Source organism: Fusarium poae, chromosome 4, assembly GCF_019609905.1.
Source record: "Fusarium poae strain DAOMC 252244 chromosome 4, whole genome shotgun sequence".
In the NCBI taxonomy this organism is placed as follows: Eukaryota; Fungi; Ascomycota; class Sordariomycetes; order Hypocreales; family Nectriaceae; genus Fusarium; species Fusarium poae.
In genome coordinates, this window is record NC_058402.1 from 700,845 (window position 1) to 723,246 (window position 22,402).

Below are 22,402 nucleotides of genomic sequence, written 5' to 3' on the forward strand. Positions count from 1 at the left end.
AGTTGATAATCTACTCTATGCAAGACCATTTCTCCTTGAAATAATTGTTTCATTTGTTGCCATTACCTAGTCATGTCAAAAATGTCGGGTTCTAATCTGCTATGCGGCTCTTGCGGTCTTGGCGGACTTTGGACGACTTATATCCGATAACGCCCAGATGTAACTGTCAACTTGCACAAGCCACTGTCCTCTCTTATTCGCGCTAACCTTGACTCGTATTCCATCGCCATTTCTCCCATTTATGACTGGCGATGAAAATGAGACACTGTCTGGCTGAGATACGCTAACCTCCAGTCGTATTCACTGATATCTGATTCACCTTACTATCGTCATTGATTCCATCGTCCCTAATATGCTATACAAATCCAGGACTTCAAGCTGGCTATAAGAACTGCTAATATATGCCCGTAATCCAACACAATGAATCTCCAAGAGCCGTTATTCAATTCATCCATACATACACATCATGCCAGAGAACAAAGCTGCATACCTCGTTGCTGTCAAGACCCCCCTCGAGCTCAGACCAGCTCCATATCCTGAGCCTCAAGACGATCAGGTCATAGTAAAGAACTATGCAATCTCCCTTAACCCAGTCGACTGTGCCCAGCAGAAACTAGGCACTCTCTTTCCATGGCTCAAGTTCCCAGCTATACTAGGCTGCGATGTCGCTGGACAAGTCGTAGCTCTTGGCTCGGGCATCACCAAGTTCAAAGTCGGTGATCGTGTGGCCGGTTACAACATGGGTACTTTCCAAGAGTACGTTCTGGTGAGAGAATACTCTTGCGCCAAGATACCGGACAATGTCAGCTATGAACAAGCAGCTGTAATTCCTCTGTGTTTGAGTGTTGCTGTTAAAGCTTTGTTCCATCCGGAATACTTGGCTCTCGATCTTCCTGCCCCTGATACCAAGGTCAGCGGGAAGACCATTCTTGTCTGGGGCGGATCGACCAGCGTTGGTTGCAACGTCATTCAGCTTGCCAAAGCAGCTGGGTTCGACGTTATTACCACCGCATCACCCAGAAACTTTGACTACCTCAAAAAACTGGGTGCCAGCCAAGTCTTTGACTACAACTCGTCCTCCATTAAGCAAGATCTTCTGTCTGCAGTTCAGGGAAAGACAGTCGCCGGTTGTATCGCAAATGGAGGGTTGGATGTTTCACAATATGCTACAATCGTTGAAACTTGTGCGGCTGTCGCTCTGAGCTCGCCGGATAACTGCAAACTGGTTCCTCTGACGATGGTACCTCGCTTCCCTTTACCAGAAGGTGTCGAGACGAAGTTCGTTGTACCACTATCTACTGATAAGGAGCTCTCCTCGTGGATCTACAACGATTACATCTCGAACGAATTGGCCAATGGTAACTTTGTGCCAGCGCCGGAGGCTGAAGTTGTTGGTCATGGACTTGACTCTCTTCAGGCTGCTATGAACATTCTTGATGCCGGGGTGTCGGCGAAGAAGATTGTGGTCACGATGTAGGACGATAGTTTGGAGGAATCATATGAACACGATTTGTGGAGGACATTTGGTTACAGGGCGGCCATAGTCAGAATCTACGGATTTTCAATATCACAATCATTTCTCGCTTGTATCTTTTCGGATTGGGTCAACCAGTGACAAACGGCAATCGTAGAAACACACACTATCATTAATTATTACACAGGGCCTTGTTGGTATAATATGGGCACCAGGGTATATGCATTGGACTCTGGTCAGTCATAAATAGCAGTGGGTTGTCGTGGTGGTCTAACCAGTATCCATCGTGCAAACGACTATCTGGAACCAAATCTCCATGGCTGTACTTCTCTTCCATCGCCTCTCATCTCATCTCATCCCACTCCACAATTCTACTCCTTGCTAGCCAAAACCTTGACAACAGCCTCCAAAGCTCTCCGATCCGCACCCCGGATCCTATCAACCAACCCATCCTTGTTCACATTAACAGAATGACCACTTGGCAATCCCTCAACCGAAACACCCTTGGGCACACCATCTGTGAAAAATACAAAAGTAGGCATAGCCGAGATTCCATACTTGGCAGCAACATCTTTTACATGGTCAGTGTTGACCTTTGCGAAAGCAAGATGGCCCGTTGAGGCGTGCTTGTCAGCAAGGCTGGAAAAGACGGGCGCGATGGCGCGGCAGGGAGGACACCAGTCGGCGTAAAAGTCTACCACGACATGCTTATTGGAAGAGAGGACGGTGTTTAATTCTGATGACTCAGTGACTTTGGTGACTTTTCCCGAGGTTTCGGGGATGGGGGAACGATCCGCGAAGATGGCCTGGCAAGTTAGTGATTGGTAAATGAGTTGTGAGATGGGTTGACTTACCCGACCGACCATAAACAGGATGAAGAGACCGAGGATTAGATATATGTTTTCCATTTTGTTGTGTTGGAGTTTGTGCTGATGAGTGGTGAACGAGTGTAAGTGAGTGGTTTCATTTGTTCAAAGGCCACAGTGCTGATTGATAGATTGCGTCACATGACCAACTTGGCACGCAACTCGGCATCGTCAACCTCATTTATGTACTCATTCTTACTACTATTTTCACATTTTTACCAAAAGTTAATAAACTTACTTACAAGAGTCCCTATACTTACAGAAGTTGGTGTGTATGTGAACATTTTGGAAATGACATTATTTGTCGTGATGGGTATACACCCAATCGACCATATTAAATGTGCAATCATCGCAGAATCCTTTTACAGAAGAACCTCAACATAAAACGCAGCAAAAGAAACAAGAATACATCAATTAATGTATTATATACATTCTCAAATTACATCTTCCCCTATATGTTTGTGAACAAACTACATTCATCCACGAAAGGTTACCCTAAACATGAGGTCAACTCCACGCAATCACATCACAACAAAGACCAGGTCAAGAACTGAAAAGTGAGAATTATCTTCATATATTTCACCGTAAATCTATCCTTGATCCAATTTTTCAAAGATGCCAAAGGGGTATGATGAATAAAATGCTCGCAATCAAACAAAATGACTGACACAGGTTGGCCAGCCCTGTCAAATCCAGATCCGCCTTGCCCCGGTACTCCTGTCTTGCTATGCAATTCACCGACATTCCAACAACGTCGCCACAAATGCTGCACTTGATCCTTTTCACCCAGGTAACCGCTTGTGTTATCCTGGCCCACCGATAAATCACAGCGCTGCCTCCGCTCTTCTATACTTCTATTCTTCGTCCTCTTGTGTTGGTGGTGATGGTGCCGTCTCTCCCAAAATCTATGTACCGAAGCGAATATACGTCTCGCCAAGGTCTCACGCCCATCCAAGCATCTCAAGGGTGCCTCGGGCATCTGCGGCGGCCATACCGCTGACAGCAAGCTGTCGAACTTGGGTACCGCGGCGGAGTCGTTGAAGTCCGACTGATACCTTCCAGGCTTCCGACTCATCAATGACAAATAAGTATCGTTTTCCTTCTTGATCTCGAACTGTGGCGCGCACAATATGCAAGCCCTTCGATTTCCATTCTCCAGTCTGTCCATTTGAAGAAATAATGTTAGCGTCTCGAAATTTCCTATCGCATAAACCAATTCGACAACAAGTTTTGCATGCGCGCAGCATCTCGGTCAAGTATACTTCGGCTTCGTCGCCTACCAGAGGTTTGAACGCGTCGCATGCCCGAGAAGAGGCCATTTCAAGCAAAGGGTTCGGATTCGCAGGGGAAGAAGCAGACGATTTCAAGCATTGCGGGGGGCACCATACCTCGACTTGTTTTAGGGTCCAAGCCTTAACATCCCATTCTCGTTGAGGTACATTTCGGACATCATCATCGATAAAAAGACCTTCAGTAGTAATACGGAGTATGAGTCCGTCAGTCACAGTTCCAACCCCAGAGATAAGCTGACTGGCAGGTGTCTTGGAGAATTGGTTCATGAACAGGTAGACACCCGAGATGACAATCTTGTCAGGATCCTTGGTAGAGTATGGACCCGTGCGATTCGAAGGAGGGGGCGTTGTTCGACCAGTAGTCTGAGAAGCCGCCCAAGACGATTCGGAGCCGAGAGAAGACATCGAAGTCCTCTCTCTTGGTTGTCTGGGTTTGTCATAAGGTCGATACGAGTTCTCGGTGCTGACTCCAGAAACGTTGGACCTGGTGGCGGAGGGAGCAGGCTTTCTTTGAGAGGAAGCTGTGCTGGGAGCAGGCTGGTGGGCAGTTGAAGATGAGGTGGTAGACTTGGGAGCTGGCGGGCGACCGTTGGGCCACATGCTGATCTTCTCACCAACTCCCGAGTAGGCATAACTGCTAGGTTGACGAGAGGCGGTTTCTTGTGCAGCACGTTCTCTCTCAGCCTTTTCAGCTTCGGCCTTTTCTCTCTCGATCCTCTCTTTTTCTGCCTTTTCCTTCTCAGCTTTCTCAGCCTCCTTTCGTTTTTGGGTTTCCTCTCGTTGTTTGGCCTCATCGGCCTCCTTCTTTCTCAGAGCCTCTCGTTCAGCAGCAAACTTCTTTCTTCTGGCTTCACGCTCCTCGGCTTCCTTCTTCTTTTTCTCTGCGAGTTCGCGGGCCTCCTTCTCCCGTTGGGCTTCTCGCTCGCGAATTTCTTTGGCCTCCTTCTCTAGGCGCTCTCTTTCTTTGCGCTCTTCCTCCAACTTGATCGCCAATTCCTTGGCACGTTGCGAGGCCTCGAGGAGTTCTTTTCGTTCTTGAGCTTCCTGCTCTTTGCGCTGGCGTTTCTTTTCTCTTTCTTCCCGTTCCTTGGCGTCCTTGGCCCTTAGTTCCGCAAGTCGTTTTGCGGCTTCCTCGCGTCGCTTCTGTTCGGCCTCCTTGGTTTTGCGTTCCTCCTCCTTTCTTCTCATCTCTTCACGGGCCTTTTCCCAAGAATTCTTTTTCCTGGCAGCCTCGGCCTTGGCAGCCTCCAACCTTTCCGCTTCAATTCTGGCGGCCTCTGCTCTTTCAGCCTCAATTCTTGCAGCTTCGGCCTTTTCCGCTTCTATCCTTGCGAGTTCGATCTTTTCAGCTTCTCTCCTCGCCGCTTCGACCTTTTCAGCTTCGATTCTTGCGGCTTCAGCCTTTTCAGCCTCGATTCTTTGAGCCTCTTTCCTAACTGCCTCGGCCTTTTCTGCTTCAATCCTCTCGGCTTCTTTCCTTGCGGCTTCAGCCTTTCGAGCCTCAATCTTTCGAGCATGTCTCCTTGCAGCTTCGGCCTCCTCAGCTTCTATCCTTGCAGCCTCAGCTTTAGCGGCCTCAGCTTTGGCAGCTTCGGCTTTTGCAGCTTCGGCTCTTGCGATCTTTTCTGGGTCAGGTGCTGGTTTTGACTTGGGCTTCGAGGGAGGCGGAGTTCCGGGCCGTGACTTCGGTGGAGGTGAAGGATCTCTCGGCTTAGGCTTGGACTTGGATTTCGATTTGGAGGGCTTCGGTGGAGTTTCGGGAGGCGTGTGCGGAGGTGGAGGCCGAGCGTCTGGAGACGGTCGTGAACGTGGCTCGGAATCGTTTCGAGGTGATTGACGCGCTGAATGGGGAGGCGGCGGCGGCGGAGCTTCATCTGTCTGGGGAGCACTTTGCCACGATGTCCTGGGGCCATTGCCATGAGGAGGCGGCCTGGGAGGAGTATCATGATGAGGAGGCGGCGGGGGAGGAGTGCCGTGAGGTGGTGGAGTTGGTGGTGCTCCAGCGTTTGACCAAGAGTTTGAATGCCATCCTCCTTGACCACCACGACCATTACCAGGGCCACTATTTCCAGGACCATTAGGAAAACCGCCACCCTGAGTCTGGAAACGACCCAATGCCCATGCTCCAGCGCCGACACCAATAACAAGCATTGCCAATGCCGCGCCATTCAATCCATCAGAACCTGCCATCAAAGTTCGAAAAAAAGGAGCCAATGTTTGACCAATAACGACGAGTATCAGGGCTGAAGCGAATCCGGCAGCGAAACTGTTCACATTCGGTTGCATAGACGGCAGGTACAAGAAACCACCTCCAGAAGAGTGCTCAGGGATGACAAAAATGTCATATTTGCCTGGAGGCAAACCAGAACCCTTTGGCACTCCGCCATGAGGCGGAGGCGGCGGAGGGGGACCGCTCATTCTTGTCTTTGAGGTCGAATAAGTTGATTTTCAGGAGAACTCCTTGGCTATCCGGATCTCGGAGTCGTAATCGTGGGCGCGACGGCTAGTTTATGGGAGTCTCACAGTAGCCATCAAAGCTGTGAAGTGTTATCGATACTAATGGCAGTGGTGTTAGTTGATGACTGACATAATTGATCTAGTCTAACAGATTCCCGACGCGCAGGTTGTCATTGTGACGATGTGAAGGAGAATCGAAAAGTTCCGTACCCGAGCGGCTGGGGCTGGGTCGCTGCGGCAAGGGAAACGAGGTTGGACAAGACAAGACTCACAGAAGACAAAATCGGTAATACAGGGCGACGGATCTAACTCGAGTCGAGGATCCTAAGCAAAGCAATTGCGAAAGTTGGACAACGAAGGGGATATTCACTTGTGATACAAGTTGACAATTCCCTATGCCCTTAACCTGGTGTAATTGCGGGATGGAGGACTAGTACTGTAGGTACAGACAAGCGAGGAGGAAAAAAGCCAGGATGTCAAGAACACGAGGAGAGGAGACAGTAGAAAAATAGCGCTGGTTCGTGGTGGAGATGGATTTGAAGAGAGGCGGAGGTGGAGAGCACGCACAACCAGACAAGGTCGAGGCAGAGAACAAGAACAAGAGCAAGAGCAAGAGCAAGAGCATGCATGGGATTATCCATGTTTACTTCGAGGCGCTTTGGGACAGGTGGGTACCTTTCCGTAGGTGCGGACGGGACGGGCAAAGTGAGTGTGGATGGGTGGATGCGATGCAGTGGGTGGGTTGACGGGTGAATGAGCCCTGTAAAAGGTACATGTTGTATACTTTCGGCGCCTTCTGCAATTAGACCAGGGCCTGAAGACTCTGTGACGCTTCATGGCTAGCGCAGATGCCGCTCCAGGCTGGCTCTAGCGCCCTACCCCCCGTCAAGTGGGATGCACCCGCTTCGACTGCCCCGCTAAATGGATATCATCACTCACTCGTGGTTTGTGACTGGTGAATATATCACAGACGACAACTTCACCCTGAACTTTTTGTCCTATCAATTGAAAGACAAGCGGACTAGGATTCAGGTTCCTAACGACACGGAAACCCGAGAGGTCGTTTGCCTTTTTTCTGCCCCTCAACGTTTGAAAACGTACATTTTGCTATGGAAACCGTTGTGATGGGGCGATACTGGTTGGCCTCTTGAGATGCCTTGTTGATATGTTGATTGAGCTTTATGGGGACACCCAAGGGCTGATCTGTGTTGTTTTCTTGGAGAGAGTGATAGTACATTGAAGTTTGTATAAACACTGATTGGACAGCATATCCCCGTCATGTATGCACTGATACTCACTCTAGATGGAAGCCGTTATCAAGGTTTACCCTTCCTCCATCTGCCGATGTGATGAGTCTCCGTTACTCCCACTCAACGGGATCATCAACTCAACGGTGTGATAACTTTGGCCCCCAGTGTTCCTCTGCCTCTTATCTCATGACTTCATAGCTGGGTCTCCCCTGCTTGTCAACATGTGAAATCCTCATGTTCTTCTCACCTATTCCTTGCGACGGGTGGCTTGCATCGCATCCATGGAAAGCATTGACTAGACCCTGTGGATCAGGAAGAACAATGATAGAAGACCACGAGGACAGAACATGGAAGCGATAAGTTGGTACCGAGTACCCGAACATGAAGTAATTCCTCTCGTTTATGAGCTTGTGCCAACTTGCGCACAGCAAATGGCTCTCCACCTGTCGATCGTGAGAGTGAAGCGTTGTGATGGATATCCTCCTCGAGTGTTTTAAAACGATTGGACTACAAGGAACGGTTTTGTTTCTGGGCCTTGCAGGAAGCTCCAATTCCAATGGTCAACAAATTTTGCCGTATCCAACAACACTGCAGACCCCGCCTGCGAACACTCTGAGCAACATGGACGAATATCTCTTGCATCAAGACTTCATCGAAAGTCCCGCAATCGCTTGAATGGTAAAAGTCCGAGCTTGACCTGTCAAAATCCACTTGTAACGTACAAAGTTTGCACGGTCCATAGGTAACGGATCTCGAATTGTCACCGACAAACCAGAATCTTCAGTCGAGCAACGTTGTCGTTTTTCACCGCCACCAGATTAAATTTTAAGTGAGGTAACTGAAATCCGCATCCGTGGTCTGGACCTCGCCAGTAGTATCCTTGTTGAGGCTTAGAGGATGCCGCGGCTCTCTTGTCGCTTCTCACTATGGTTACATACTGGGTTGCACGACACCAATGCCACGGATGCGGTTTTGTAAGTAAATACTTTTTGACTCAACTTCCCGCAATATTGTTAGTGCAAAGTAAAAGTTTGGGTTTGGTACCTGAGGGTTGTGCCTTTTAACTGCCGACGTCACTTTACACGAATGCAACTCGAGGTGTAATCTGTGAGAAGCTTAATCGACTGACTACAAGTCTCGGCTGTCTTTTCTCACAGAGACAAATTCGAATAGATCCAAATGGATTTCCGTGGCTTCCGCGATGCCAAGAAAAGGGGAGTGGCTGTCCATCGTCTCACCGCTGAGGCCCTCTCTTTACCACCCACCTTATTTTCAAGCTCTTTGGCATCGCCCAACCTCCCAATAAACGTGGATGATATTCATGGAAACGCTCACTTACAAATCGTGGCACCAATTGATAGGTAATTAAGTCATATTGACCTGTTAGAGCCATCCATCTCTTCATAATCTCAATGAAATGAGTGAATGACTCGAATGTAATTGATCTCTTGACCATGCGTTGCCTGGCAACCAAAGATCGGCAAAATACACCCCAGACCAGAGGGGAACAAAAGAAAAGCGCGCTAAGCTCGCGTTGGTCTTCGGCTAGTGACGTAGCTCAGCCACCAGAACATCGAGCCTAACGATGGATTTTGGTGCATCGCATCGCCTTGCAGTTGAGTCGCTGCATGTCTGAGCCTGATTTTATGCTAATGCCCGATGGCTAGACTAGTCTCACATTGAAACCACTTTACAAAAGACACCATCTATCTCTTCCTGTTTACTCTTGTGTTTACATGATACTTGCATCCGATACAAGATTGGCGGTTCTTAGCCTTGTCCTCTCGCTTTTAGGCACCTGGCCTAGTCCCCCAGGGGTAAGATGAAAGAATAAACAGACCAAACTCCATGTTTTGGTAGCATGAACTGACCGGCTTATTTCGTCTCTTCTACTCCTGACTAACTGATCTCTCGTGAGGCCTGCTGATGGGCTGAAGTGACAGATCAACAGGTACCTCTCATGTACCACTTCAACCCATGCAAGCCATCCTCATCCTCATGCAATCCAACACGACGGCATGACCACAGCTCAACTTGGTTCTCTCTGGCTTGTTCAAGGTCTTCCAGTGCAAGTCAAGTAGGATCTTATTTCCATCATCTACAAAACGAGTGACTGTATTTTCTCCCAGCACTTTATTTACTAAGTGGCGAGAAATAATGATGATGTCTTGGTCCAATGTACCATTAACATCTGGATAAATAGGGTGGCTGGTTGTGGATGAGGTTCCTGGTGACATTAACGCTCAACACCATTCACTAACAAGGAACAAGGTTTCATGATGCTTGAACTCTCGACTAAGGTAGTACTCAACGGTGATGCATTCAATTCTCATTTGTAATTACCAATCAAGAAATCAAGGTATTATTGCTTTGCTCTATTCGTACAAACACCAGCAACCCAACGCAATTTACGCAATTCTTGAAAGATCATGGACCCATCCGAACCAACAGGACGCCTTGCATTCTGACCCATTATTCCTGTCCCCAAGTTTGCGCCATGAAAGTCGCAATGTCTGCGATCCATGACAGCCCATTAAGTAGTATCCTTAGAACCCATAGCCACCAAACGGCAACCTGTACCACAAGCAGAATTATCCTTACCACCAGCGTGAGAAATAGCAGTCACATCTTCTTAATACGGTTGTTGGCTACCTTGAGCTTTGCTCCTGTCCGGTCGACGTCGTCGTCAAGCTGATCCAGCATTCGGATCTGTTGCTCGACTTCCTCATGGATTTGCTCACCCATTTGTCTCTGTCGTCGGATGATCGAGGTGAGTTGATCAACTGCAAGATCCTGGTTCTGCATCTCTTCCTTTTGGAGTTGCAGAACCCCTTGGTTATCCAGTTCACGAGTCTTATCCGTCTCTGGCAAAGGGGCACCCAGGACACGGCCAGCGGGACGACCGCCTCTTAAAAGTGCTGCTTTATCGGCCGTTGAAGCCTGTCCTTGACTGAATCCGCCTCGACCAGCAGCTGCCGTTGAGCTGGGCATACTGTTGGAGAGCTTATCGAGACCCTCTCTCTCCATACGAGCTTGGGAAACTAGATCGCGACGTCGTCGTAGTTCGCCCTCACCTAATCGCCCTGACTCTTGTATCTTTCGTAGTCCATCCGCAAGTGTCGCGATCAAGGTTCCACTTCGTACGAGGACCCTCTTGGCTGCTGCGCCTGCTTCCGCTGCAGCTGTCGAATTACCGCTGTCCACCGCTGCGTCTCGCCTGGACAAACTTTGTCTCGCTTCATGTAGATTTTGTTTCAAGTCCCGATGGATATCCAGCCATGTACCTGGGTCCGCGGCGCCAGCAGCTGCGCTTCTAACCATTCCGCCCGCCGATAGTGCTGAGTTGGTTGTGCTCGAGCTGGGAAGGTTCAAGAAAGTTCTCCAAGCTGAAGTATCGCGCCATCGTCGATCGGGTGACTCTGCGATCGCGCGCAGATATTTCTCGAGTTTTACTTGACGGTCGCGTGTCAATTCCGCCGAGTTGACAGTAGATTTGAGCCAGTGTTTGCCAGGAAGAGGTTCTGGAGGTGGCGCGCCAACTTGTTGTGTGAGGGTCTTGTTGAGCTCGTCAAAGTCTGAATATCGTTTTTGCAACACAAACGATCTCAAGGGAAGTCGCAGTGTGATGTTGTAGAGTGTATACGGCTTCTTTGACCCTTCATCCGATACGCTGGTGGAAGGGATAGAGATTTCTGGCGGCGGTGCCATGTTGACTTGATTGTTAGTTAATTGACTTGCTTTGTGATCACTGGCGAACGGACGACCTAAACTTATGAGAGAAACGATGGACCTACGAATGCGTCATGGTCATAGTGCAAGTGTAGAGGTATCTGACGTATTCGTACAGTAAGATTTGAGCTTTCCAGGCCCTGTCAGCCTCCTAGTCCTTGTCCTATAGCGCTGTCCGGCTGACCGTCATGGTCACGACGCCCAGTAATTTACCGCCACTAAACTGTACATGCGACCACTTGACACGGCTGGTTGACACAAAAGCCTTCAAGTTTGAGTATAAAAATAAATAACCTGGATAAATCTCTGGGTTTATAGTAGTATACACTGGACTACTACTCGCGTCTCTTGTGCTTTTGATACCAGCATTTCTGATACCGCTGGAGCACCATGGTGAGACAAGATTTGTTCCTGTCGAAACCCAACCCATTAACCCATCAACTATATATGATACAATGCTGTAGTAAATCATAAAGACCATAGAAGTTCCATTCAGTTCTTCCTACTCAGTCCCCTTGATTTATGGTGATCTAACTCCATATGTCAGACAGTAGTTATCTTCGTTATATCCACAAACTCCAACAGTAGATGGATATCTACTGATAGCCAACAGTCAACTCATATAGAATACGAACATTATATTGTCAAAAGTAAAAAGGAGTAAGTGGTAATTAAGGCTTGTATACTTCAACAAATATGGTATGAAACGTCTGTTGCCTGCCATTGGCAAGTGAATGAAACAACGGTTGTTGCAATTGAAGAATGAAACAAAAGATCGACAACGTCGAACACGTTCCTTGTATTCAACCTTGCAGTTTCCCGTGTCCATTATAGAAGCTCGCAAGGCAAATCTGAAGATGAACGGCATATATAGTATTCGAGACAAAGTCTCAAGCAATCAACTCAGACCATGTTGTAACTCCCTGCTAAGCTTTTTCGTTATTCATGACGCTTAGCTGCTGGTGTGGATTGACAATGACTGGCTCTATTCAGTCTCACGTTTAAACAGCTCCAATACATTCGAGACTTGCTCATTGTATCTCCGCAGACAACTCATATTATACTCTTCAAGTTCGCTAGAATTACTTCTAGCTATACTGTGTATCCTCCAATCTTCGTAACTCTGGACTTGATATCATCGCCACGGCCCGTCCCGTCCCCGTTGCGTCCCAGTGTTGCTCAACGACGATACAAAGTCGCATGTCCAACAAGATCGATCTTGTACTAATTTTCAGGGACTCAATACACTTCCCGGAACAAGTGAAGGGAAAGATTTAGCTTCTATGGCTCAACGTCTCTCCCCAAAAGTTTGGGTCCACAACTCCAAGTTTATGCCCTTTTAACCTCCTCAAAGAAACCAGTAGTTGTCCCAAAGCACATTCGTGGTCGCGTTCATTATATCTCTAGAGAGACTGATGGTATCAGCATGATTAGAACGTCTCCTGGTCGTCCACCTCGCCCTCGGCAGGAATCTCAAATCCTTCCTCTGTGGAGTACAGAATTGTCTGGATCTGCTTGACGAGTCCATCCTCTTGCTTCTCCAGCTCGGGGTCCTCGTCGACAGCTGTTTGGACGAGAAGCTCAATATCTCTCAACTTGCTGAAGTAAAAGTCACGCTCCCGCTCCAGACCAATCACTGTCTCCTTCAATGTAGCGTTCTCCTGCTGCAGAGCAGCGGTGGCGGGTCCAGCAGCCTTTGCTACACGGGGTCCACCGCTAGGAGTGCTGCCTCCACGGCGAGCGGCGCCAGTGGTAGCGGCGGGTCGAGGAGCGGCAGCGGCGGGAGGCATAGCACCACCCTTTCGTCGGGCGACGGCGTCGTACTCGTGATCAGGAAAGTTGAGGTCCCAGAAACGCTTCGTCCATTGGAGAAACTCGAGGTTGTCCTGCATCTTGCATTTTATGAGTGAAGGAACGGGGATCGGCTTGTCGATCTGATGCTTGGCAAAGGTGTCTATCAACATGTTAGGGTGTCGAGAATGTAGATCGATCGAGGCGACTAACTCTGGAGAACCTTGAAATTTTGGATGTACAGGTATTCGGAGTTCACGTTGAACTTGACCTTGGACATAGGGACGTCCATGTAGATACTGTCGAAAACCTGGCAAAGGGCAGCACTAAAAGCGAGCAATGTTAGAACCAGTCATTGTAGGTCACAATTGTTTTAGGCAGTATGGACCCGCCATTGGAGGCTCATGAAGTCGAATAGAGGTAGTGGTGATGGTAACCGCGGGGTTGTTTTTTGGTGTTTTGTGATGATGGCATGGTGCAACACAACGTAGCAAAGCGTAACGAGGGGGCGGGGCAAACGACGATAGACCGACTTACCCAGTACCGCATTGCTCAACCTTTGTGATGTTGAGTTGCAAAAGGCTGTTGAGCCATGCAACAAGTTCTTGTCTATGCCAAAGGTTAGTTTGCGAACGGTAACGGTTTGTAGGTGGAATCTGCCACAACGACAGCCTGGAACATCGGTACCAACCTCGACTCGCCCATTTTGAACTGATTGCTGGGGTTTGTAGTTTATTATTTGGGTTGTAAAATAATGACGGAGGATTGTTCAACAGAGAAAAAGGCTTATAGAAGATATCGTCTCAAAGAAGAAGAAAACGGAAGGAAGGATGGCGCAAAAGGGACAAGAGGCTAAGAGAGATTGCGTCTGTCAGGTTTAGTTAGGGAGAAATTAAAAGCAGCTGCCTTCGCGCTGATTCCACGAAGTTGCCATGCATTTGGCTTGTCACCCAATCAACCAGGAAGCCGTTGGTGGGGGGTACCCAGAAAGACCAGCCTTTGTGTGATGTTTTGGCGGTCTTTCATGGGCCGTGCATGTACCGCCACGTACGGTCCCTAGAACCCCTCTGCGGGACCCCTGGAGATTTAGAAGGGTCACGTGGCAAAGCCGCTGTTTCTTGGTCCATCTTTTGCAAGCTCTCACCGCCAAAATTTCCAGAAGCGGCAGAAAAAAAGTTCGAGATTTGCTCCAAGATCAAGAAGAGGTCCCACTGTTTGAAATCGCGTTCTGCAAATCTTGATCAGTATAGGACGAGTGTCTTTTTTTCAATTCGACAAAATGGCACCCTCACAGAAGCGAAAGCCGACGGACGACTTTATCTTTACCATTGACGACGACGACGAGCTTCCTGTTGAGGAAGAGGAAGTCGTTGCGCAGCCTCCCAAGAAAAAGGCCAAGACTGCGAAAAAGTCAAAGAAATCGAAGCGCGATGCCACCCCCGAAGAGGATGATGAAGAGGATGCCGTAGAAGGTATCTGGGGATTCAATGACGACGACGATGGTGCTATGAACTCCGATTTCGAGTTTGGAGGCGACGAGCCGGCCAACGAAAACGGTGTAGAGGACTTTGAGGGTTGGGGCTTCGAAGGTGCAAAGAAGGGCATGAGAATCGAAAAGAAGGGAGTCGACCTTGACGAAATCATTCGAAGACGTCGCGAAAAGAAGCTCGGAAAGTCTACAGAGGATGCGACAGAGACGGAAAAGAAGGAAGACGACGTTGAGGCCGAGACCATGGACGTTGATTTGGACGACGGTGACGACGAGGTTCTCGCTGACGACGCATTTGGTATGAACGTCGCTTCTGATGTCGAAGAGTCTGATGATGAGAAGAACGAGGATGACGAGGAGTCGGGCGTCGAGGTCGACGATGATGACGAGGCTGCTTCAGACAACGACTCTGTTGCTACTCCCACCAACCACCCTGATGACGAGGCTTCCGACGGCAGCGATGATGAGGAAGAAGATGCAGAGGAGGAGGCCAAGCGAAAGGCTTTCTTCGCCCCTGAAGAAGAGAACAACCCCGACAAAAAGGCAACTGCTTCTTCTTTCCAGACAATGTCCCTGTCCCGTCCCATCATGCGAGGTCTTGCATCAGTTGGTTTCTCGAAACCCACACCCATTCAGGCCAAGGCCATCCCCGTTGCGTTGATGGGCAAGGATGTTGTCGGTGGCGCAGAAACAGGTAGTGGTAAGACGGGTGCATTCATATTGCCAATTCTGGAACGTCTTCTCTACCGACCCAAGAAGATTCCCACCACTCGAGTCGTTGTTCTTCTTCCTACTCGTGAATTGGCTATCCAGTGTCACGCCGTTGCAACAAAGCTCGCTGCCTTTACCGATATCAAGTTCACTCTCGCTGTCGGTGGTCTCAGTCTCAAGGCTCAAGAACTCGAATTGAAGCTGCGACCTGATGTAATTATTGCGACACCAGGTCGTTTCATTGATCACATGCGAAACTCTGCCAGCTTCAGTGTCGATACTGTCGAGATTCTGGTTCTCGATGAAGCTGATCGTATGCTTGAGGACGGTTTCGCCGAGGAACTTAACGAAATTCTTACAACACTCCCCAAATCACGACAAACTATGCTGTTCTCCGCTACTATGACATCCAGTGTCGACCGTCTTATCCAGATTGGTCTGAGCAGGCCCGCCAGAGTGATGGTCAACTCTCAGAAGAAGACTGTTACTACCCTGGTGCAAGAGTTTGTCCGTATACGACCTGGCCGAGAGGACAAGCGAATGGGATACCTGGCACATGTTTGCAAGAACCTCTACAAGGAGCGAGTCATTATTTTCTTCCGCCAAAAGAAGGACGCACATCTCGCCCGAATCATCTTTGGTCTGCTAGGTCTCTCATGCGCCGAGCTTCACGGTAGCATGAACCAAACACAGGTTAGTCTTATAATTTACTTGGAATAGCATTCACTAACATGCCCCAGCGTATTTCAAGTGTGGAAGAATTCCGAGACGGCAAGGTGTCATACCTTTTGGCTACTGATCTTGCTTCACGTGGTCTCGATATCAAGGGTGTAGACACAGTCATCAACTACGAAGCTCCTCAATCCCTAGAGATTTACGTCCACAGAGTCGGTCGAACAGCCCGTGCTGGTCGCAAGGGTACCTCTCTGACATTAGCGGCCGAGTCGGACCGCAAAGTCGTAAAGGCTGCTGTCAAGGCAGGCAAAGCTCAAGGGTCCAAGATTGTCAGCAGACAGCTTGATTCCGGAGAGGTTGACGTTCTGCAGACTCAGATCGATGAGATGGATGACGAGATTGAAGAGATTATGCAAGAAGAGAAGGAAGAGAAGCAACTCGCTCACGTCGACATGCAAATCAAGAAGGGTGAGAACATGATCCAGCACGAAGCAGAGATCAAGGGTCGACCTAGACGAACATGGTTTGAGTCTGAACACGACAAGAAGAAGTCCAAACAGGCTGGCCGAGACCAGCTCAACGGCATGAGAGAAGAGCTTAAGAAAAAGACGGGCAAGCTTAGCAACAAGGACAAGAAGCGATTGGATCTAAAGCAACTGCGTGCTGAAGGTGGCGGAGAGTGGAGAAAGGGCAAGAACTCAGAAGCTGAGATGAAGGCCCGGCACAAAGAGGCCAAGGCTAAAAGCCAGTCCAAGGGTTCGGCTCCCAAGCCCAAGCCCAAGGCAAAGGGAAAAGCCGGTGGTAAAAGGAGATGAGTCTAAAAGTTTAGGAGTTTATTTGGCAGCGCTGTACTATAGGTAGATTTAATTACTCATGACTATCCGCCTGTATCTTATCTATCTGTATCTTCGGTCTATTGTACGTGTCTAAGCCCATTCCGTCCCATCTCCCGTCTCGCCTCTCAATCACACTCTCCAAGGAAGAATAAAAACGCAGAATAACATAAAAAAACCCCAATCCTCAGATTAGAAGTCTGATACCTTAACGATTAGGCCACGGGGGCTTGTTATCCTGTTTATTGTGCTGCTCGTTATGCTGCTTATTTGTCTTCATTACAATTGAGGCTTCTTTATCTCCAAAGGACAAAAGCTAAACAAGTATAAGTGATGTAGGTGTGTCTCGAAATCTGATAGCTTGATTCACGCAGCCTCATTATGAAAGATAGGGCTCTTAGAGCAACCTTGTCACCCTGATTGGCAAGGAAACACTGGCCCGGTAAATTGCCAAATTCAGTATAGACAATACAAGTTGGAGGCGTCACAGTTGGCCGATAAACCTAACAAAGGGAATTACTGTATTAAGTATGAAAAAGCGTTGTGCTCTTCCTTACGCTCATAGCTTTTGACGTAACAAGCGAGCTAATTTTCGATATTTGTAATGATCGTAAACTCATTTCAGAACCTTCCCCCGTCTTACCCAGTTAGAGACCTCCCATTTGGGGAACACCAATATCGGCAACAAGATCCCGTTGAAGTTGAATCAAATTGGTAAAGGCAGAATCCAACCCTCGAACGATGCCACCAACCAGACCAGGGGAGGCGTTTCTGACAGCAACGCTGAAGAGGAGTAGGGGGCGGAGGAAAGGGTTGACGGAATCCCTAAGAGCCTTGATCTCAGCCTCTAATAGGGCCTGAACTTCGGGAGCAAGGGTCTTGAGGCCAGAGACTGTTTCGAGGATGTCGTCTAATGTGCCAATGGTTCGTCGAAGAGCGGCAGTTAGTTGGACAACCTGTCGCGGTGAAAGACCAGCGGCTTGACCACCAACATTGCCAGCAGCTCCAGTAGTGACACTGGCAATTTGAGTTGTGGCCGCCTTTAAAGCATCGGCTATTTCCTCAAGGCTGGCTTGGACAGCAATTTGAGCGTCTTCCGTGGATTCGGTATCCCGTGTGATGTTTTTGAGAGTAACAACAGCATTTTCTGTTTTCAGTCAGTATCATCTCAGATCGACAGAAAGGACAATGCATACCAATTATAGTGAGTGTTGTGAGTGCAGTGTCAGCAAGAGTGTCGACTGAACTCTTGATAGTTCCAACGACTGCCTCTTGTCGGCGAAATTGAGGGAAAGCCGAGACAAGAGAAGCGAGAGTGATGATGTTGAAGAACTTCATTTTGGCTATTGAGTTCTTCCGTCCCTTGAAATGAAAGAAAGTGTATGAAAAGTAAAGAGTGATGTGGTAGAGATATTCCCAAACAATCCTACATCGCCAGGCCAAGGTCATATATACATTCTATCACGCAGGCACATATATCGCCACCTCGATCTCGACGATTCATTCTTATGGCTAATCGGGCCTGGAACTAACAGACTTTGGGAAATCCTCCCGATCAACATTCCAAAGGTCGTATGGCTTAGCCTGGACCCCCAGCAGCCATCCCCTCTCTAAACTTTGATTCACGAGGGTCTAGCTTTTCTGACACTTTGCTCCGGACAACTAGACTTATTGCAGCGTCTTGTTCAAGCCGTTACCGCCGGGCCGTAGCGGGGGGGCGTCTTGTTCGGAACATGGAGATATGCAAGCGGTATTGCCCATTTTGAACATGACAAGAAAACATTCTTGGCATTAGGAATGATCTGTACTATCTCCATCTTTAGAAAACCTCGGCCTTTGATATACTGCTGAGCTACTGAGTCAAGGGTCTACCGTGCAGGAAAAGGCTGGAAGTTGAAGTCTAAGACGGATCGACAGGGGAGCTAAACTAAGACATTTGTTCCTGCGTACAATAAAGTCAATTACATCGAGGCGCTATTCTTAGGTCATGAACAAGACTGAGTGTGTATCCAACGTGATTCCATTTAATTATCTTTTTTTTTATTTGCATTTATACGACACCTAGTTCTTCAAGGGGCCGAATGAAAGCTCATGGCCGAATAAGCTTATCCAAAGATTGACCATTCATACAACACCACAACTGTCCAGAGTATCATTTCGAGATTTAAGCGGGCTGAGGATCCCTAACTGATAGTGTTGAATCATCGTTTATACGCCTCACAACTTGTCAGTGTAATTTAGACGTGTCAAGATTTCAGCCACCAGGAACCACTCTCCATGTCTCGTATGAGTTGCATATACGAGTCTGCGAGTTGCAATCATGTGAATTGGGTAACATCATTTCTTCGTCGTATTGCCAAAGACATGTGAAAACTCTGACCATACTCGTTGTTTCCATGACACGCATTAACGTATATGGCTGAATAAGATGAGCCCAGGAAAGATGATGTCGTGTAGTGCAAGCCTCAAATACAACTAATTTCACTTGCTGATACAAAAAAAGAATCACCTTTATCACTATATATCAGTGTTTGTAGAGTTAATCCCTCTTCTCCAGTGTCAGAGTCTTGGTTGTTTTGAATGCTAACCATGTTGTAATTTGCAATTCACAAATCTTGGAACTGAGTTTGAGAGACCGTTTTCATCTACTCTCTGAACCACAACAGTCTCGACCATGCAGTGCCGTAACCTTATTCTGCCCAAAACATTCCCCGCGGGGTCGCCAAGATTATGCTTGTCTCATTTCAGATATCCAAGACATAACCACAGATTTCTTATACAATTATGTCTGAAACGCTGCTTCTTGGTAACGGCATCTTCAATTGAGCGATTTGTAGAATTTCCCGATCTTTATACGTGATATAATGATCACCTCGCCTCAACTCCTTACCATCTTTACAACAGAATAACTCATACCATAAAAGTCACATTTCCCAGACGATTGTTCAATCCAAGTGATCTCATTTGATGAATTTGCATTTCATTTTGTCAACTCCATGAACGAAAAACTTTTTGAGTATCTTACTCCTTCGTTCTCTCGAACGCACTAATTATACAAATATACGAAAAAGGTGTCAAGCATACCAAGACGCAGATGCCTTTTCATTTTTTCTTGACTTTTGTGTTAATTTGTTCCCTCCCATTTACATATCTTCGGCCTTTTGTTCCAGAATCGAGACAATGCTGGAAGGTTCTTGGGCAGGAGGAGCAGCCTCAACCTTGGACAGAGGGCTAGGGGGTCGGCTGGTGACAAACTGCAGACATGTTAGCTTCTGACTTTGTTATCTTTGTGGGAGTGCTTACGCTGCTTGCTGCACTCAGGAGGGCAATCAGAGAACTCTGGACAACATCCTCGTGGATACCAACACCCCATACAGAGTTCTTGCTACCAACGGGCTTGCACTCGATGTATGAAGCAGCCTTGACGCCGCGTCCCTCACCGATAGCGTGCTCCTTGTAGTCGTTGACGTCGAATTCGATGTTGATCTCCTTAAGAGCAGCCACCATACTGGAAATGGGACCGTTGCCGCGACCACGAAGCTTGAGCTCTTTGCCGTTCACAAGAATGACACCCTCGAAAATACGGATAAAATCCTTGGTGTCCTGGGTCTTACCCTGAGCCTGGGGCGCAGGAGATCTTGATCGATCAGGGGTGATGCTGTAGTCAACCAGCTGGAAATGGGGGTTGTCGCCGAGGAAGTATGTGTTCTCGAAGAGAGAGGTGATCTCACTAGCCAACAGCTCGCGTCCAACCTCCTCGCTGCGCTTTTGGACGACCTTGGAGAAAGCGACCTGGAGACCACGGGGAAGATCGAGCTGGAGCTTGGTGTGCACGATGAAAGCGCTTCCACCCTTGCCAGATTGAGAGTTGACACGGATGATGGCCTCGTAGTTTCGGCCAATATCGCGGGGATCCAGAGGCAGGTAGGGCATACCGTCCCAGGGGTCTTCGTGGCTGTATCCCTTGTTCTTGCGGTCCTGGAATCCCTTCTTGATAGCGTCTTGATGGCTGCCAGAGAAGGCGGCGCAGACCAGGCTGCCACCATAGGGAGCACGCTGGTGAACAGGGATCTTGGTGCAAGACTCGACCATGTCAATGACTGAGTTCAGGTCGGAAAAGTCGATTTGGGGGCTGACACCTTGTGTGTACAGGTTGAGGGCCAGAGTAACGAGGTCGACGTTTCCAGTTCGCTCGCCATTGCCAAAAAGACATCCCTCTACACGGTCGGCACCAGCCATTTGAGCCAGCTCGGCGGCGGCAACACTGCATCCACGATCGTTGTGGGGGTGCAGAGACACACAGACATCCTTTCTGTCTCCAATGTTGTTGCAGAAAGACTCGATCAGATCGGCGTAAATGTTGGGGGTAGCCAGCTCGACTGTGGCGGGCAGGTTGAAGATAATTTGGTCACCGGATTCGGCATTGGGTCCCCAGGCAGCCTTGACAGCCTGGCACACTCTCACGGCGTAGTCGGGGTCGGTGTCGGAGAAGCACTCAGGGGAGAATTCGAACTGCCAGTTAGTTCCAGAGGCCTCGGGGTTGTCCTTTGTCAGCGATCTGACCAGCTTGGTGCACTCGACGGCGAGCTCCAGGGTCTGTTCCTCGGAGTAACCAAAGACGACTTGACGGAAGCAAGCGCTTGTAGCGAGGTAGATGTGAATAATAGCGTTCTTGGCACCGCGGACAGACTCGACGGTTCTGCGGATGAGATCAGGTCGGCAGGGCGACAGGACTTGTACGAATACGTCGTCAGGCACAACTCCTGGGGTTTCGATCAGGCGTCGGGTAAAGTCGAAATCGGTCTGAGAAGCAGAGGGGAAAGAGACCTCAATCTCCTTGTATCCTAGATCGCACAGCATCTTGAAGTATCGCCACTTCTCCTCGCCGTTCTATCGTTCAATGCATGTCAGCTTGGTCGCAAGTACGGGTGAACATGGACGGGACGCACCATGGGATCGGGCAGACTCTGGTTTCCATCGCGCAGACAACTCCTTGAAGATTATTAGCTTTTGAGTGTTTGATCGGAGTGTCTTGGGGAACATACGACAGCCAACGAGGGGCCTTTTCGATAGTCTTGTCGGGCCATGTTCGGTTTGTCAGTTTGGGGCCCTAGCTATGTTAATCACAATTCCAATTCGAGTTCATTGTAACACCAAACGCACCTTAAAAGGCTTGTATTTCTTGGAGGGTTCCTTGAGCCTGGGAAGAAAAAGTTAACTTCTGCATGGTTGGAGGGGGCCGAAGTCGCAGCTCACATGGTCATCTTGGCAACGGAAAGCTTAGGAGCGACTTTGTTCCAATTCAGTGTCTGGGGAATAATCAGAAGAAGGGGAAAAGGCAAGATACAAATAGTTAAAAGAAAACAAGCCGAAAAAAAGATCGAGTCAGTCAAAAAGTTTGACTCACGGAGGCGGGGTAGTACTGTGGTGAGAATTCCCCAAGTCAAATACAAGGCGCAATTGACCATTAGTACTGTAAATCACTTTTTGGAGGGGCAATGACACCCAGAATTACTGCATTGTCCCTTGAGTGCCCGCTTATTCCGCTGTTATCCGTCAGCCGCTTTCCGGAGTCGGAGACAAACCCCATTAAAACTTTACTAGACTGACCTGGAGAACCATGATCCCTGGTTGTTACTTGAATTATACCTGATTGATTGCATCTGATGGAGAAATGTTTGCATGACTTGTGTTTTGGGGTAAGCAAATGATTTTGCAACCAAAGGTAATCGAGTCAATTGGTATGTTCAAGAGGTATGACAGGGCTTGATTATACTTTCCCCAGACTCCAAGTGATGGTGGTGTAACAAATCAAAATATATATAACTTGATCAA

The 22,402-nt window shown here is 48.4% G+C and overlaps 8 protein-coding genes across 8 annotated transcripts; 2 read left to right on the forward strand and 6 right to left on the reverse strand.

Annotated features, from left to right (window-relative positions):
• Positions 1-466: 466 nt before the first annotated feature.
• On the forward strand, positions 467-1,477 carry FPOAC1_010344 (uncharacterized protein; the record flags this gene model as incomplete). Its single annotated transcript, XM_044854737.1, has 1 exon — positions 467-1,477. The coding sequence occupies one exon, from the start codon at positions 467-469 to the stop codon at positions 1,475-1,477; it is 1,011 nt and encodes a 336-aa protein (XP_044702050.1).
• A 368-nt stretch (positions 1,478-1,845) lies between these two features.
• Positions 1,846-2,382, reverse strand: FPOAC1_010345 (uncharacterized protein; the record flags this gene model as incomplete). Its single annotated transcript, XM_044854738.1, has 2 exons — positions 1,846-2,280; positions 2,329-2,382. 2 exons carry the CDS (start codon positions 2,380-2,382, stop codon positions 1,846-1,848), a joined length of 489 nt encoding a protein of 162 aa, XP_044702051.1.
• Positions 2,383-3,281: 899 nt separating this feature from the next.
• Positions 3,282-6,050, reverse strand: FPOAC1_010346 (uncharacterized protein; the record flags this gene model as incomplete). Its single annotated transcript, XM_044854739.1, has 1 exon — positions 3,282-6,050. One exon carries the CDS (start codon positions 6,048-6,050, stop codon positions 3,282-3,284), a length of 2,769 nt encoding a protein of 922 aa, XP_044702052.1.
• Positions 6,051-9,961: 3,911 nt separating this feature from the next.
• Positions 9,962-11,047, reverse strand: FPOAC1_010347 (uncharacterized protein; the record flags this gene model as incomplete). The annotated part of the gene is made up of 1 exon (XM_044854740.1): positions 9,962-11,047. The coding sequence occupies one exon, from the start codon at positions 11,045-11,047 to the stop codon at positions 9,962-9,964; it is 1,086 nt and encodes a 361-aa protein (XP_044702053.1).
• A 1,451-nt stretch (positions 11,048-12,498) lies between these two features.
• FPOAC1_010348 (uncharacterized protein) lies at positions 12,499-13,564 on the reverse strand (the record flags this gene model as incomplete). The annotated part of the gene is made up of 4 exons (XM_044854741.1): positions 12,499-13,022; positions 13,073-13,185; positions 13,397-13,468; positions 13,494-13,564. The coding sequence occupies 4 exons, from the start codon at positions 13,562-13,564 to the stop codon at positions 12,499-12,501; spliced, it is 780 nt and encodes a 259-aa protein (XP_044702054.1).
• Positions 13,565-14,138: 574 nt separating this feature from the next.
• On the forward strand, positions 14,139-16,549 carry DRS1 (nucleolar DEAD-box protein required for synthesis of 60S ribosomal subunit; the record flags this gene model as incomplete). Its single annotated transcript, XM_044854742.1, has 2 exons — positions 14,139-15,752; positions 15,800-16,549. The coding sequence occupies 2 exons, from the start codon at positions 14,139-14,141 to the stop codon at positions 16,547-16,549; spliced, it is 2,364 nt and encodes a 787-aa protein (XP_044702055.1).
• Positions 16,550-17,214: 665 nt separating this feature from the next.
• On the reverse strand, positions 17,215-17,905 carry FPOAC1_010350 (uncharacterized protein; the record flags this gene model as incomplete). Its single annotated transcript, XM_044854743.1, has 2 exons — positions 17,215-17,714; positions 17,764-17,905. 2 exons carry the CDS (start codon positions 17,903-17,905, stop codon positions 17,215-17,217), a joined length of 642 nt encoding a protein of 213 aa, XP_044702056.1.
• A 1,805-nt stretch (positions 17,906-19,710) lies between these two features.
• Positions 19,711-21,831, reverse strand: FPOAC1_010351 (uncharacterized protein; the record flags this gene model as incomplete). The annotated part of the gene is made up of 6 exons (XM_044854744.1): positions 19,711-19,821; positions 19,871-21,457; positions 21,517-21,559; positions 21,613-21,677; positions 21,731-21,767; positions 21,824-21,831. The coding sequence occupies 6 exons, from the start codon at positions 21,829-21,831 to the stop codon at positions 19,711-19,713; spliced, it is 1,851 nt and encodes a 616-aa protein (XP_044702057.1).
• Between the last annotated feature and the right edge of the window lie 571 nt (positions 21,832-22,402).